Source organism: Populus alba, chromosome 1 (genome assembly GCF_005239225.2).
Source record: "Populus alba chromosome 1, ASM523922v2, whole genome shotgun sequence".
Lineage (NCBI taxonomy): Eukaryota > Viridiplantae > Streptophyta > Magnoliopsida > Malpighiales > Salicaceae > Populus > Populus alba.
The window spans coordinates 23831677-23846066 of NC_133284.1; the positions used below are offsets into that span (position 1 = coordinate 23831677).

The 14390-nt window shown below is 30.8% G+C and overlaps 2 protein-coding genes across 2 annotated transcripts; both read right to left on the reverse strand.

Moving 5' to 3' along the window:
• Nucleotides 1-3560: 3560 nt before the first annotated feature.
• Nucleotides 3561-4398, reverse strand: LOC140954712 (uncharacterized). The gene is made up of 3 exons (XM_073405372.1): nt 4251-4398; nt 3843-4161; nt 3561-3723 (listed from the first exon to the last, which is right to left on the reverse strand). Exons 1-3 carry the CDS (start codon nt 4396-4398, stop codon nt 3561-3563), a joined length of 630 nt encoding a protein of 209 aa, XP_073261473.1.
• Nucleotides 4399-7896: 3498 nt separating this feature from the next.
• Nucleotides 7897-10436, reverse strand: LOC118040211 (probable WRKY transcription factor 9). The gene is made up of 5 exons (XM_035047090.2): nt 10073-10436; nt 9663-9803; nt 9156-9572; nt 8967-9080; nt 7897-8844 (listed from the first exon to the last, which is right to left on the reverse strand). Exons 1-5 carry the CDS (start codon nt 10316-10318, stop codon nt 8194-8196), a joined length of 1569 nt encoding a protein of 522 aa, XP_034902981.1. The 5' UTR covers nt 10319-10436; the 3' UTR covers nt 7897-8193.
• Nucleotides 10437-14390: the final 3954 nt, after the last annotated feature.

Below are 14390 nucleotides of genomic sequence, written 5' to 3' on the forward strand. Positions count from 1 at the left end.
CAAAGTGAAAAAAAAAAACTAAACTATAGGAGGGTGAAAATAATTTTTCTTTTCAAAAATTTTATTCAATTGCTTCCTTGTGCATGTTTATTTTTATTATTGTATGATTAAATAAGAAATTCCAAAAAATAAATTTATTTAACCCAACCACTTTCATATCTTGAGACACGAGTTTAAGGGCGGTGAACTCAAGTTGGCCTAGGTCAATTAAAAATGTTGTTGTTTAAGTTGGAACGACATTGTCTTAATTTTTTAAGTTAAAATGAGTTTTGACAGGTTGCCTTTTGAACACCTAAGTTGATTGGGTCATATTAGATTAACTCACATCCAATTTGATTTGAAGTCTAGACTAGGCAAGAGCCTGGGTTAGGTCATCTCCATATCAACCCGATGAGTCAAGCTGAGTTTGGTAGCACTTCCAAAAAGCCCCCCACACCAACGTATCGGCAATGTATTGTTCTTATATATTTTTAATGCAAGTGAATTGAAGTTATCATAATATTAATTTTTTAATTAGGACTTTCTTTTATCATTATGATATGATGTTGTATAAAAAACAAATATTATGGTAAAAAAAAAACCAAAGCGCGTTTATAAAATAAAAGAGTTTTAACTAGAAGATATGTCTTTCGTATCATTATTTCAATCATGAATTTTCTTTTTCATCTGTTCTTATTTCTTTTGGTTTTTATTAAATAAAGAATATGGAAAAATTATATTTTTTCGGTGGAAAAAATTAATAATAAAAGGAGTGTAACTATCTTAAATTTTCTACTTATAATCAACATGTCAAATCATGATTTCTAAAAACAAGGGATTTTTTTTAATATGTCATGATCCTAAGTGTTGACTTCAAAGCGACTTAATCAATCGAATCTCAAACATCAATTTAACTTACCTGAAATCTTCATCTCATCAATAATCTCATGATACTCACCACATCAATTCAACCTAACTAATTTAGCATACTAATAAAATATTAAGATAATTTAAGCAATAAGAAGAACATAAAATAAAATGTAGTGACTAATTTAAATTTCAAGTTATTTTATAAGAAAATATTGAAGTTTATAAGCTCTAGTTTGCATGCTAAAAGGAGGTACTTAAAGTATTACAATTCATTATCCATAACTACAAAATTACATATATATATATATATATGTAATTTTGTAGTTATGGATAATGAATTGTAATACTTTAAGTACCTCCTTTTAGCATGTATATATATATATATATATTTCTTACTAACTAGAATAGGAAAGCAATATCAAAAGTAGGTTCTTGAAGATCTTGTAAAGGCCCTGAAACAAAAATTAATATCATAACGCGTTAATCTTTACTATAGTTTTATTCAATCTGAATAAATCTCTTTCCTCAAAGGAATGCATATTTGACCAAACTTCATTCCTTAAAGGAATGCATGGTTTTAATTCAAATTTATTTGGAATCAATGTATTTCATATTCATTTAGCATCAACAAACATAAGTCCACATGATGTATCTAACTATTTAATCAAACAAACTCGATTCCTCTTATCATTATCTTGGTTGAATATCATATTATAAGACTATAGGTTTTAAATGGAATAATAATAGTTCACTATCAGTTGTAACAGTCGGTCGGTTCATATTGTCACAACCCATTGGTTAACTGGTTATTACTACTTTCACTAGGATCTTTAACGGTTGAGCGGTTTAATTGACTGATTAAAATAGTAGCAAAACTCATTGTATCTCCTATCAACCGATTGACTGGATCGTTTGACAATCCTAATTAGTCAACCGATTTGTATAGTTCAATTCTTTTATCCCTACTCCTCCTCTTCAAAATCTTCTACAATTTCCTTGCTTAATCTCTTCATAATCCATCTCTGATCCTATTATTTATCTCTTTTTAGTGTTTTTTTTTAACAAGAATTTCCTATAAATTTGCTTCCATCTCCCCCCCTTTCCTCAAATGGCCAGCAAACTTGGCTTCTTTAGAAAGCCAAGTTTCTATTTATATTATACTCATAATTACCATTTCACCCTTACTTTTTAGTTTAGCTTCTTTTTCTTCTTTTTTTTTTTTGCATTTTACTGAGTGTCTTTTTTTTTGTTTATTTTTTTTAAGGCTTGCCATTATTTAAGATTTAAATTCATAAATCTTCATCTATAATCATTTAATATTCATACATTATTATTCATTTCTTTTGATCATCAAGTTAAACTTCTAACATTTTTCTAATATTATAATATTTTAATTGGGGTTTTACGAGGAATGTATTAGTAAATCATTTTTGTTTCATTATAATTTAACTTATTATTTTGCTTATTATTTTTTTATTGCCATATGATAAGATACAAAAAAGTCTAATTAGCTCGTCATGGCACAAAATCATATATTTTTAATTTGTATTTATATGTCAACTTTGTAACTTAGTTTTTGGTTAATGTTGACAACTCTTTTTAATATTTATTAATGCATATGATTCCTTTTTTTTATTATTATTATTAAATGCATGCATAAGATTATTAGTTTTTTTATAGTTAAAAATTTTTCTTGGTGTTAGAAAAATATATTGACAATGCTTTCATATTTATTTTTGCATTTAATTTTTATTTATCTAGTATGTAGCATAATACGAGCCACCAAGCTGCTAATTGTAAACTAAAATTGATGAAAAGTGCATTTAAAAAAGAATTTAATTTCCAAACAAGTTTTTAGTCACAAATTTATTTTGTCCCTCTTCTATTATTTTTATAGATATTTTGTCATTACACTATTTTTCTTTCTATTATGAATTTTTGTCTTTTTTTTTAATTATTAATTATATTAAATTTTTATCTTCAAATCAAGTTTTATTACATTGTATGTCATGTGTCAAAGATCAACACATCAAGCATAAGAAAATTAAATGTAATTATTAATTTAAAAGAATTATAAAATAACTCAGATTTAAATATTAGATAAATTAGTATTATTAGAAGAAAGATATATAATTTATGAAATAATATTTATTTATTAATATCAATTTATTGTCAAAATTTTAATGAAATTTATTAATTTTCAAAAGCTAATAATTTCTTACATATTTATAAATCTTATATAAAAATTATTTCTTTACATAATATTTAACTTCCAAGTTTAAAAAAACCCAACAATTTTTCCAATCGGAGGAAAATAGGTATATACTTTCCCTTATAAATTTTATCATTTCTTTAATACTTATTTTATTTCAATTTAGAATAACTTAAACATTTTCTTCTCATTTAGAGGTAAAAAGAGATTACATTATTTAATAATGTTCATGTAATTATTAATATTTTTATTTCTTTATTACTTATTTAATTTCTAATTTAGAAAAGGATAACATTTTTTTATAATTTTAATCCATTTCGTAAATAATCAGAAGTGTTAGTACTGGTGGCACCATGGTCTAGCAGACCTATGCTGCATCCATGAGATCACAATGCTCGAGTCAGATTAGAGCTGGAAGAAGACAATTCCAACGCTTTAATAACCACTATAAGCTCTTCTTCATTCGACTCTTTAACACCAAAAGGAACAGAAAACATGCCTAAAACCATGCCTTTAGCATCTCTAAGAACAGGGCTTTATTCATGGCCAGTACAGAACCAATTCCTAAGCCTCCATGATCCTTGGGAAGAATCATAGTATCCCCACTTGACTTGACAGATTTTCTCACCATCTTTAGCTCTAGACCACAGAAAAGCCCTGATCTTCTTTTCAATCAAGGAGGCAACCGAAACAGGGATAGGATAAAAAAGACAAGTAATATAAAGGAAGATTGCAAAGCATGGACTTGATGAGGCAGATTCTGCCTCCTTTAGAAAGATACCTCTCTTTCCAAGATGTCAGTCTCCTACTGATTCTATTAATGGCAGGCTTCCTAATAGGCAAGCCTAGATACATAGAATGAAGAGATTCTACTTTGCATCGTAAGGAAAGAGCCATGTCTGAGATGATCTCACTGTCAGGGCCAAAGCCAATTGAAGTGCTCTCGAAGAAATTCACCTTCAATCCAGAAACCAACTCAGAGCATTGGAGAATTCTCTTAACATTCTGAATGGAGGCAGATTTATCATAGCTAGAGATGAGAGTATCGTCAGCAAATTGAAGATGCGAGATCCTCAATCCATTCTGCCCCAAGACAATACCTTCAACCAAGCCTAAGTCACATCCTCAACAGCTACAGTAAAAGGGAAAGGGGGTGGAGGGTCTCCTTGGCGAAGCCCCCTTTCCATACCAAACTCTTCCCTGAGAGAGCCATTAACTAGGTTAGAGATTATAGATGTTGAAATGCTTTGTCTGATCCAGCACCTCCATTTATGATCTCCAAAACCCATATAACTCATTACCTCTTCAATGTAATCCCAAAGCACTGAATCAAACATTTTGTGAAAGTCCAGCTTGAAATAACTTTATATAAGCTTCCAATCAAACTGATAGGGCTCAACTCCTGTAACGAAGTTGTGCCCACAACTTTAGGAATGATTGTGAGAAAGGACCTGTTAGGCAAGCAACCTGAGCTGTGAAAGTCCTCAACCAAGCTTCCTTCGAAAACAGAAAAATTATACCATCTGGCCCATGGAAAATGGACTTTCCAAATAGGGGGGAAAGGATGGGAGCAGCTTATTGAACTCCAAATTCGAGCAAGAAGGTCTGAATGGATTCTCTTTGGAATCGAGGCTTTTGAAGAAAACCACAGCTTCCTTTTTATAAATGCAGGATCTGAAATCAAATTCCCCCACACTTTGAGATATAAAATTCCATTCCTTCTTTGTCTAGCTGTAGCCGTGAGGTGGAAGAGCCTAGTGTTTTTATCACCCAACCTACACCATTGAAAGTAGAGTTTCATCTATGGCTTTTTCATAATGTATAAACTACCTACTAAGCCTTTATATATCAAAGAGTATGTTATGGAATAGTGATTTAAATTGTTCTTTTTGTGAAAAGGAAACTGAAATGGTAACACGTGACATATTTTAATTTGTTGCGAGATAGCCTAGAAGTTGTGGTCTAAAGCGGTACATTAGTTGCGTCAAATATTTATTTTGCTTCAATCTTTAGATGATTTTTTAATTATTATTAAATGGAATGGTTTGGGAATCTACGCAAAAAAAAAAATTGGTGTTTTTTTTTTTTATATATATAGTTTAGTATGTTTGGGTTGCTCGCAATAATATGATTTTTTAATAAAAATAAATAAATTGGATTGATGTATATATATTACTCTGTTTTTTTTATATTGTTGTAATTTGGATAAAATATACTAACGAGAGTTTTTGCTATACATATAAAAACAGAGTTATTATGTTTATCAAATCATCTTCTTATACAGACTAATAAAATAGCAGAGAGAACTTACCTCTCCTAACATGTATGCTCAAATGAAATGTTGATAGGGTGTTAAAAGGAAAACTTAGGTTGTGAGGAATCTAGTGGTGTTTTCAAGGATTCGAGGTTCTGTTTGTTTTTATGTTTTAAAAAAATATTTTTAAAATATTTGAAAATTTTTTATTTTTTATTTTAAATTAATATTTTTTTGATGTTTTTAGATCATTTTTCTATGCGCTGATATCAAAAATAATTTTTAAAAAAAAAAAAAAAATATTATTTTGATATATTTTTAAGTAAAAAGTATTTTGAAAAGCAATCGCAATCACAATCACATTTACAACATTAATATAAAATTTAATGAAGCTAAGGTGTTGCAATTTAAAAAGAATTTGTTTTTTTAATATTGAGTGCTACAATGCTTTTTACTCATCAATGAATTTGGGCAGTCAAATTTTTATAATGTTATCACTTGGATTAAAAAAATAATAATAATATAATTGGCCTTGGTGCTTGCAAGGTATGTTTAATGTTATTTTTAATACATGCAATTGATATTTTTTTCTATCGATTCTCAACATGTTTATAGAAAGAAGAATAAGTGGCGAATATATAGTCTAGCCAATTTAAAAAGTTATTAGAGATATTGATCTAGTAGTAGTATGGCTATAGCTTTTATTCAATTTTATTTTTCTATACTCTTTTGATGAAGGGTTATTGTTTTATACGAAAGTTCCTTGACTTTATAGACTTTATATTGTATTTTTTTTTTCTATGTTAAGCCATGTTATTAATGGCTACAACAAGTGTTTAATAGATCATTTGTAATTCAAAAAAAAAATCTATCTTTGAAAATCATAAATTAGATTTGGTTTTGACTTTCTTTCTATATATATATATATATATATATATATATATATATATATATATATATATAGTTAACACTACCCTTTTCAATGCACCTTTTCCATGGTAGATAAGATTGAAAAATTTAAACTTGTTAATTAAATAAATTTTTTTTTATGTATTTTAGAAAGAGAAAAATAAGAGGGAAAACTATTGTAATATCACTAGATTTTTGTTGAGAGCTTTATTAGTTGAAATCGTACATGTTGTGTTATTACGAGCACAATGGTGACAAGAAATGTGATTCCACACCTTTCAAATTCATACTCAGTTTGGTTCAAATCAATGAACATTATCTAGGTTTAGTTAGCTAGGACCACCACCATTGATACTTTAACAATGGATATAACTGTTTGAAAGAAAGACCTCTTGAAAGTTTTGTGGACATTTTTTTTTTATTTTCTATTTCAATTAGCATAGTCTTTTGGATTTTATTTATTCAAATTTTATTTAAGTGAGAGTGGTATAGCATATGCACCAGGATCAAGATTTTGGATAGTAGTTATTACTTTTTAAAGTATTTTTTATTTGAAAATTTATCAAAATACTAAGGCATGGCCAATGGTACCTTTCTCTCTTGGACAACCAATGGAATGGCATCATCTCCCTTGAACATGACTAATGGAATGACCCTTCTTTTTTTATCATGACCAAAGAAATGACGTTGTCCCTTGAAAATGACCAAAGAAATGACTCTCCTCTCTTGAACTTAGCTAAAGAAACGACCCATCTCTCTTGAGCTTAGCCAAGAGAAGGACCCCTCGGGTCTAGCCTTGAAGAAAAACTTAGCATTTATGGACTCAGCTACTTCTTATTTCCTCGTCTCCCTACACCCCCTAGATGTATAAAAATCTTTCAATGGCTTACGATATTTATTCATCATTAAATGCTATCAAAACAAGATGACACTCCAACCCTTTCTCTCCATAAAAGAACAAGACTAATGGGTTATAAAAACCCTAAAAATCCTTCAAACTCCAGGTTTATAATTTCTTCTTAATTAATTTTCTTTTATTTTTTCTTGCATGTTCCTCATTTTAATACTCAAGTATTGCTTAAGGTTTTTAATTTTTCCTTGAAGTGTATAAGTTTGGTTTTATGAACACTCTCTCTGTTGGTCTAAATGCAAAATCACTTCGAATCATCATTAAGTCTTCCATAAATAAGATCCAACCTAAAAAACTATGTTTGCTTTTATTAAACATGAAAGGGATAAAAAAAGTTCAAGATTTGGTGTTTTTATATAAAAAATTTCAAGGAAATGATGTCTATTAAAACTTTCAAGGATAAAAAAAAGAATGGATAGAATAGTATTATACAAACTTTGGTGCAGTGATGGTGTAACATCCCTTGTGATAGATTTATGAGTGCTTAAATGATTAAAATGTGATTGAAATACAAATCAAAGATTCAAAATGTAATTCAATAATAATCTCAATTATGCTTGGTATTCATGTGTGTGTGAGTACATTTATATGTATAAATGATAGAAATATTATAATCGAGCAGTCCAAATTAGTCAATTAATTAGTAGATGTTTAGCATAATATAAAGGTTATGTAAATTTCTTTAAATAACCCAACAAAAGAATTAATAGATGTTAACAAAAAAAAAAACTAATAAAGAAAATGGAAACCGGAAGGGGGAGAGATTGATATTGTCCCTTTTCAATTCCTTGGATTGAATTAGTACATCATATAAAGTTCTTACTTACAAATTAAAAAAAAATAAACACTAACTAGCTAAGTAGACAAGGAAAATCAAAGTAAAAGAAAATTGGGCAGCAAGAGTTTATTGTGCAGAAAAGAAAATTAAGCAAATATTATAGCTAGGGACATACTTCAATGGTAATAAAACTAGACAAGCCATATATATATTTATATATTCCTCCGTTGTAGCTTATTCAAGCCCTGAATTGGCTCACCACTTGTGCATGGGAAGAGAATTCAAGGACCGGAAAGTTGCTGTTGCTGTTGCTGCTGCTTGCATGTAGGGCTACCTCTCTCACCATCCCTACTAATCAAAGATGGTTCTATAGGATGACTGCTGTTGTTCTCTTTATTAATGAGAGATGTGATAGCTGCCGCAACAGCAACCCTAAATTTTGGATCAGAAGCAATTGCTGTTACATTCTCAGCCATCAGTAACTTCTCCTCTTGCACTCTATGAACATTAGCCGCGCTATTTTGGTAATTGCTTGATCGGCTTTGCATCCAATTACCGAACGAGCCGGGGTACTGATTATGGCTAGCCGGAGAAGAGGAATATTGTGAAGAGCCAGCCATCACTGGATAGTGTATCAGTGATCGATCTCGATCGTGTGTAAGATCAAGAACAATCCCTTTGGAAGGATCATTGGGGTTTATGCTTCTGAAGTTCGACGAATATTGAGGGTTCCAGGCATGGTATGGAAGGGAATTAGCTTGACCAGTAGTGATCATGCCATCAGAGAGAGGGTTGCTAGAATTCAGTAGCATAAAGGAAGCTGCTGCGGAGGCTGTTGAAGCCATGGCTGTTGCTCCCACGGGGAGTGGATGATTATGAGTCCCTTCATATGTTGTTATCAGAATTGACATGTCCTCTAGACATCTTTGCACCTAGTAAAAATCATAACACACAGAATATTAAAGAAAGAGAGAAAACAGCAGATTAACACTAATCATGTGCTTAAACATATAATCATAAGAATTAATCTGTGCTTGCTGATCAAGTATCATGCCTGTTTCCTAACTGGGCAACCTGGAGAAACCGTGCAACGGTAGTAGGCTCGAGGGCAAGGATTTCCTTTGGCAATCTTCTGCCCATATTTTCTCCACTGGCACCCATCATTCATCTGAAAATCAAAACATTTAGTTAGCACCCAACTGCGTAAATTTTGAATATAATATCTTGAAAGTAAACAACTCACAGTTGCTGCCTGGCATCTGGCTCTGACTGAAACCCTAGCCTTTCTGTTGGCTAAAGAAGCACCGTGAGCAGTGATTCCAGCTCCTCCCAAATCAGTTCTTTGATTATTATTATTATTATTATTATTATTATTATTATTATTATTGTTCTGTGATATTGTTGGTGCATGGTTTGCAGTTTGATCTTCCTTATTATTATCCTCCATATCCTCCTCTCTTTCTTGTTGACTTGTACTTGTAATTTGTAGCCTCAAAGACAGCCCTAATTCACCTTCTCCAGCAGTGTCATCTTTCGTAGATGCTACTGCCTGGAGTCTTTGGATATAACTAGAATCTGACTGTCTGGGTATTGTTGCCTTCGGCACTTCTTGAACAGCTTTGTTATCGTTAGCATTAAGCCCGAGAGAGATTTGCGGATCCTGAATAAAAATAATGAATATATATCCATATTTTGCATCTTCTTGACCCATAAAACTAAAGAAATAGTATTGTATGTATTAAAATATTACCTTCTTCTGGTCCATATTTTGCTGGAAGGAAGCAAATCTCATTCGAAGATCATGGTAATCTTTCATGGTTTTCTCGACTGTTCTTCTCAAGACTTTGTTCTCTTCTTTCATGCGACTTATCTCCATTTGTAAACCAGATAACTGCATATCCATATTGCTTTTACAAAATTGCCACAAACAATTACTGTGTGCAAATTAAAGCATGCCTTCATGAGATATACATATCCATGTTTTGAAATTATATATATAGAGGGTTATAAGCACGCACACGGTCGAGCTTAGCACCTCGTATTATTCTTGAGAAGGAGACAGGGAGATCAACATAACTATATATATACATGTACATATATATATTTGGAGGGTTATTAGAACAACTCGTGTTAATTTTGTTAGAAAGAAGAAAGGAGTACCTCTTCAGTTTTCATGTTTTCCAGTAGGGAAGAATCATCTTCTCCTCCTCCTCCTCCTCCTCCTCCTCCTCCTCCTCTTGTTGTTGTTGTAGCTCCTGCTGGTTCACTGATATCTTGTATGTTTTGTCTACCTACCTCCTCTTCTTGATGAGTTCCTCCCCCTTTTTCACCATGGCGCCTTTCTTTATCTCCATCCTCCTCTACTTCACTTTCAGCATCTATTTTCAGGGATAGATCAGTATCCATCTTCTCTTCTCTTCTATTCGAGAACAAGATGCAATCTCTCTCTCTTGTCTGTATGCGCTGCTTTTGAGGCACCAAAGTCAATTCCCTCGTCTCAAAGATGCAGTATTAGTAGCATTGGACACACTAGGACGCATCTAAGCCTTGACTTTAATTGGCTCCTTAATTAACTCTCAATTAAATTAATCAACTTATAGTTCAATATATTAATAAACTTTGGTTAACCAGGAATATTTCACAACTGAGGCCTGCCAAAGCATGAGAAGACCATGCTAGCCCTACAACAACATCCCACAAAGCATGAATCTGAGCGTGGGCATGGCCCTTTTCTTGTCATTTCAGCCGAGCCTAGCCTGTAATATTGAATTTAACAAGCAAGAAGCTCGGTTTTAAAACTAGCCCTAGAGTCACTGGTCATCTAGCTGATTATATACTAATAATTAAAGCATGCACCCATTCCAAGCCTACAGAAATGTAGCCTCTTGAATTTATTGACCCCCCCCCCCTCTCAAGAGGAATAATTAATCAGCATTACAGCCTGTGTTTATGCGCAGCTTCCTTAATCCACCCATCCATGCACCGTACATCAAGGCCATGGCCTCCTGCAACTTTTATTTTCTTCATTCTCTCTCTCTATATATATTCCTTGTCAACGGAATCGTTCCGAGGGGGCTGGCTTGATAGTTATTAATTAACGGTGAAATTTAAGTAGGATTTCCATGTATAGTTTATGACTGATGGGATCGAAGGAAATTTATATATTTTTTATGATAAATAGGATATTATAAGCAGATTCTTTCGGCTATATATATATATATATATATATATATATATAGTTGAGGGGAAAAATAAATAAAAAAGAGGGAGCTCTGACATCATCTCATCTCAATTGAGGCCTGTACGAAATCCCATAACAGGAGAACCCATTGGGATCAGATCTAGAAATTGTCAACTCGTAAACCTCACAAATCTCCCTCTCCACTCCACGTTCAAAGCGTAATAATACTATATTATATAAGTATTTTATCTCTAATGCTAACTTGAAATGCTAAACAAAAGTCAATGCGGTTCTTCTCTCCTAGTTTCTTTTCTCTTCATGTGTATATATTATATGTGTGCGTTGATTTTTTCACTCTGAAAATCAAAAACCATTAACGGTGAGAGGCAATATTAGCTTGACCCTGCATGCTAGCAGGTAAAAGACACTTTGAGTAATTATTATACTCGATAGTATCATCATATCATATCATAAATATAAGACTAAACTAAAACTAGATGCGTTTGGGAATAGTGTAGATTCCCTGTTCCTAAGAGTTTTTTTTTTTTAATTTGGATTTTAATGGGCATTGGTTTTGTGATATTTTATGATTTGTTTTCTAAAAATAAAGATGTTGATCACGGAGAATAAGGACATGTCAATAAAAAAAAATTTGATATTGATCCTAAAATTAAACAATTTCATCAATTTAGAAAAATTTGGATGTTAATTTATAACAATATACGATTTCATCAATTTAGTAAATTTTGAACATTCATTTCTAAAAATAGATGATTTCATCGATTTATATAAATTTTAATGTTAATCTCTAAAAATAAGAGATGTAGAGAAACATATGTACCCAATTTAGACATGGCATCAAAAAAATAAAAAACCTAAATTTCTTTATTTTACCAAATCAAAGGACACAAGCTTGGATTGAAACCTTAAAGGGAAAAAAAAGTATCTTTAGAATTTAAGAGCATACACACACACAACATTTCATATCTTACCTTTGTTCAAAGAAACTTTATCTCCGATACCATGTTCCACAACACAACACTTAATGTTTAATAAATGCCAACTTATATCATTTAAAAACCATAAATTACTTCCAAAATAATTATTTTGGCTTAATAAACCTAATGCACCTTCTTTATTAATTTTTACAGCAATAAAAGCATGGAAGGATCTTCATTAGTGACTTCAAATGGCCAAATTTGGTTCAAATCAAACATCAAAAACCTAATTGTCTCTTTTTTATTCAACTGTCGCTTAGAGAGTGACCATTTTTCTTCAATTAAACCTTTAACTGTCCCTCAAAATTATTCCTAATCCTTTTTACCCATTATGACTTAGTCCATGCTTTTTAAAAATCCATTATATATCTGTAAACATATTTTGATGCAAATTTTTTATATTTAAAAGGGAAAAAAAATCAAGTTATGACAGTTTATAATGCTTACGATACAAATATTTATGAAAAATATTTTTTCATAAGTTGTCTAGCAAGCTTGTAAAGAAAATTAAATATAGTGTTTATACAAGGTTGCAAGTGGTCAAAACAAAAGGTTATTATAGGAATGTTGGTTGTTTCAAAGTTTAGTAACGATTTACCTAGTCTGTATAATTTGTCTAAAAAGATCATGATTGTTGGATTAAGGTTTTTAAATAAGAATTGGATCTTTGGTATAGGGTTGAATTTCTATAACCCAAAATAAAACTTTTGGTACTAGTTTGAATTCTAGTTACTCATGCTCAAGCTTTTTGGTATTGGTTTGAATCCTAGTAATGCAAGATAAAACTTCTGGCATTGGTAACTTTTGACACTAGTTTGAATTCTAGTGACTAAGACTCAAACTTCTTTGTACTAGTTAGAATTCCAGTGAATCAAGACAATACTTCTAATACTAGTTTGAATTTGAATGACACGGACTCAAACTTCTTGGTACTAGTTTTAAATCCAATGATGGAAGATAACACTTTTGGTACTGGGTTGAATTTCAGCAGTGTGTGATAAAATTTCTTAGTACTAGTTTGAAATCCAATGATGCAAGATAACACTTTTAGTACTAGTTTAAATTCTAGTGATACAGGATTAATCTTTTTAGTATTGGTTTGAATTTGAATAACTTGAGATAACAATTTCTGATATTGGTTTGAATTCCAAAGACTCAAGATAACAATTTCTTAAAATTTACAAGCCTTCAAACACGAAAGCCTCATGATGACTAGGCTTGAATCAGACATGTTGGGGCCTTGCAAGGCTCTAAAAGTAGAGAAGAACTTTACTTGATGATGAAATTGAATCTTATTGTGGCAAAGTTAAATTTCTAATTTCAAGGTTGAATCTTTTAAAACAAGTTTGAGTTTGCAGGACTTTGTTAGGCTTGAATTTGCTGGAACCTTGTTGAGTTTGAGTTTTGTAATGCTTTTTTGTAGAGCAATAGGTTAGAAATATAGGTCCCTTTTTCTAATTTCCCTTAATGAATTAAGTCTAGTACTCTTGTGTCAATAACTTTCAATCATTTAAGTCACTACTCTACTAAAGTTCATTGGAATAAATTGTTTGTTTATTTTTCATATCATTTAAAGAATGACAAATTATTCATTGTTTGTTATTCTTGTCCAGTCGTTGTTTTCAAAAGACTTTACATCTTGAAGTTATTATTTGGAGAAGATCATTTAAAGATCTTTCTGCATTGTTTTTTTTTTTTTTATCATTTTGAGATATTTGACTTCATGGAAAAGTACGACTTGCTCCCTAATTATATTTCCATTTGCTATTTTAAGAAATTAGTTACCATCAACTACTGTTCAATCCCTAAGAATATGAAAATGTCAATAAATAAAAAAATTGATATTAATTCCTAAAAATACATGATTTCATTGATTTGATTTTTTTATGGTAATCCCTAACAATAGGCGATTTTGTAATTTTGGATTTCAATCCCTAAAAATATATGATTTCTTTGATTGTCTTTTTGTTTGTTTTTTTAAACAAAATATTTAATTTTTATAAAATTTAAGATTAATCTAGGACATAAAATCTTGATTAAACTAATTGTTTCCTAACACATAAACCCTAAATAAACAAATCAAACCTTTCAAATAAAGCTTCAAGTTCCTTTTCATTCATTCATGTGTCAATATTTTAGCACACAAAAACATTCATATAGCCCATAACTCTTCATGCTTAATATAATAAAGGATATTTAAAATAAACCTTAATAAATTAAGAAAAAAAACATGTATCATATAAATTAACACATAAAGAAACTCTAAAGAAATGAACTTTAAGTCTCCAAAATGTATATT

What these genes read in the sequence shown, in the direction of transcription:
- LOC140954712 (XM_073405372.1), bottom strand. Translation starts at nt 4,398, where the DNA reads ATGTTTGATTCAGTGCTTTGGGATTACATTGAAGAGGTAATGAGTTAT. An exon ending in CTCTCTCAGGGAAGAGTTTG is followed by an intron (nt 4,162 to 4,250) that starts GTATGGAAAGGG and finishes GCTTGGTTGAAG; the next exon opens with GTATTGTCTTGGGGCAGAAT. An exon ending in CTGACATCTTGGAAAGAGAG is followed by an intron (nt 3,724 to 3,842) that starts GTATCTTTCTAA and finishes ATTGAAAAGAAG; the next exon opens with ATCAGGGCTTTTCTGTGGTC.
- LOC118040211 (XM_035047090.2), bottom strand. Translation starts at nt 10,318, where the DNA reads ATGGATACTGATCTATCCCTGAAAATAGATGCTGAAAGTGAAGTAGAG. An exon ending in AAAACATGAAAACTGAAGAG is followed by an intron (nt 9,804 to 10,072) that starts GTACTCCTTTCT and finishes ATGGATATGCAG; the next exon opens with TTATCTGGTTTACAAATGGA. An exon ending in GTTGCCCAGTTAGGAAACAG is followed by an intron (nt 8,845 to 8,966) that starts GCATGATACTTG and finishes GATTTTTACTAG; the next exon opens with GTGCAAAGATGTCTAGAGGA.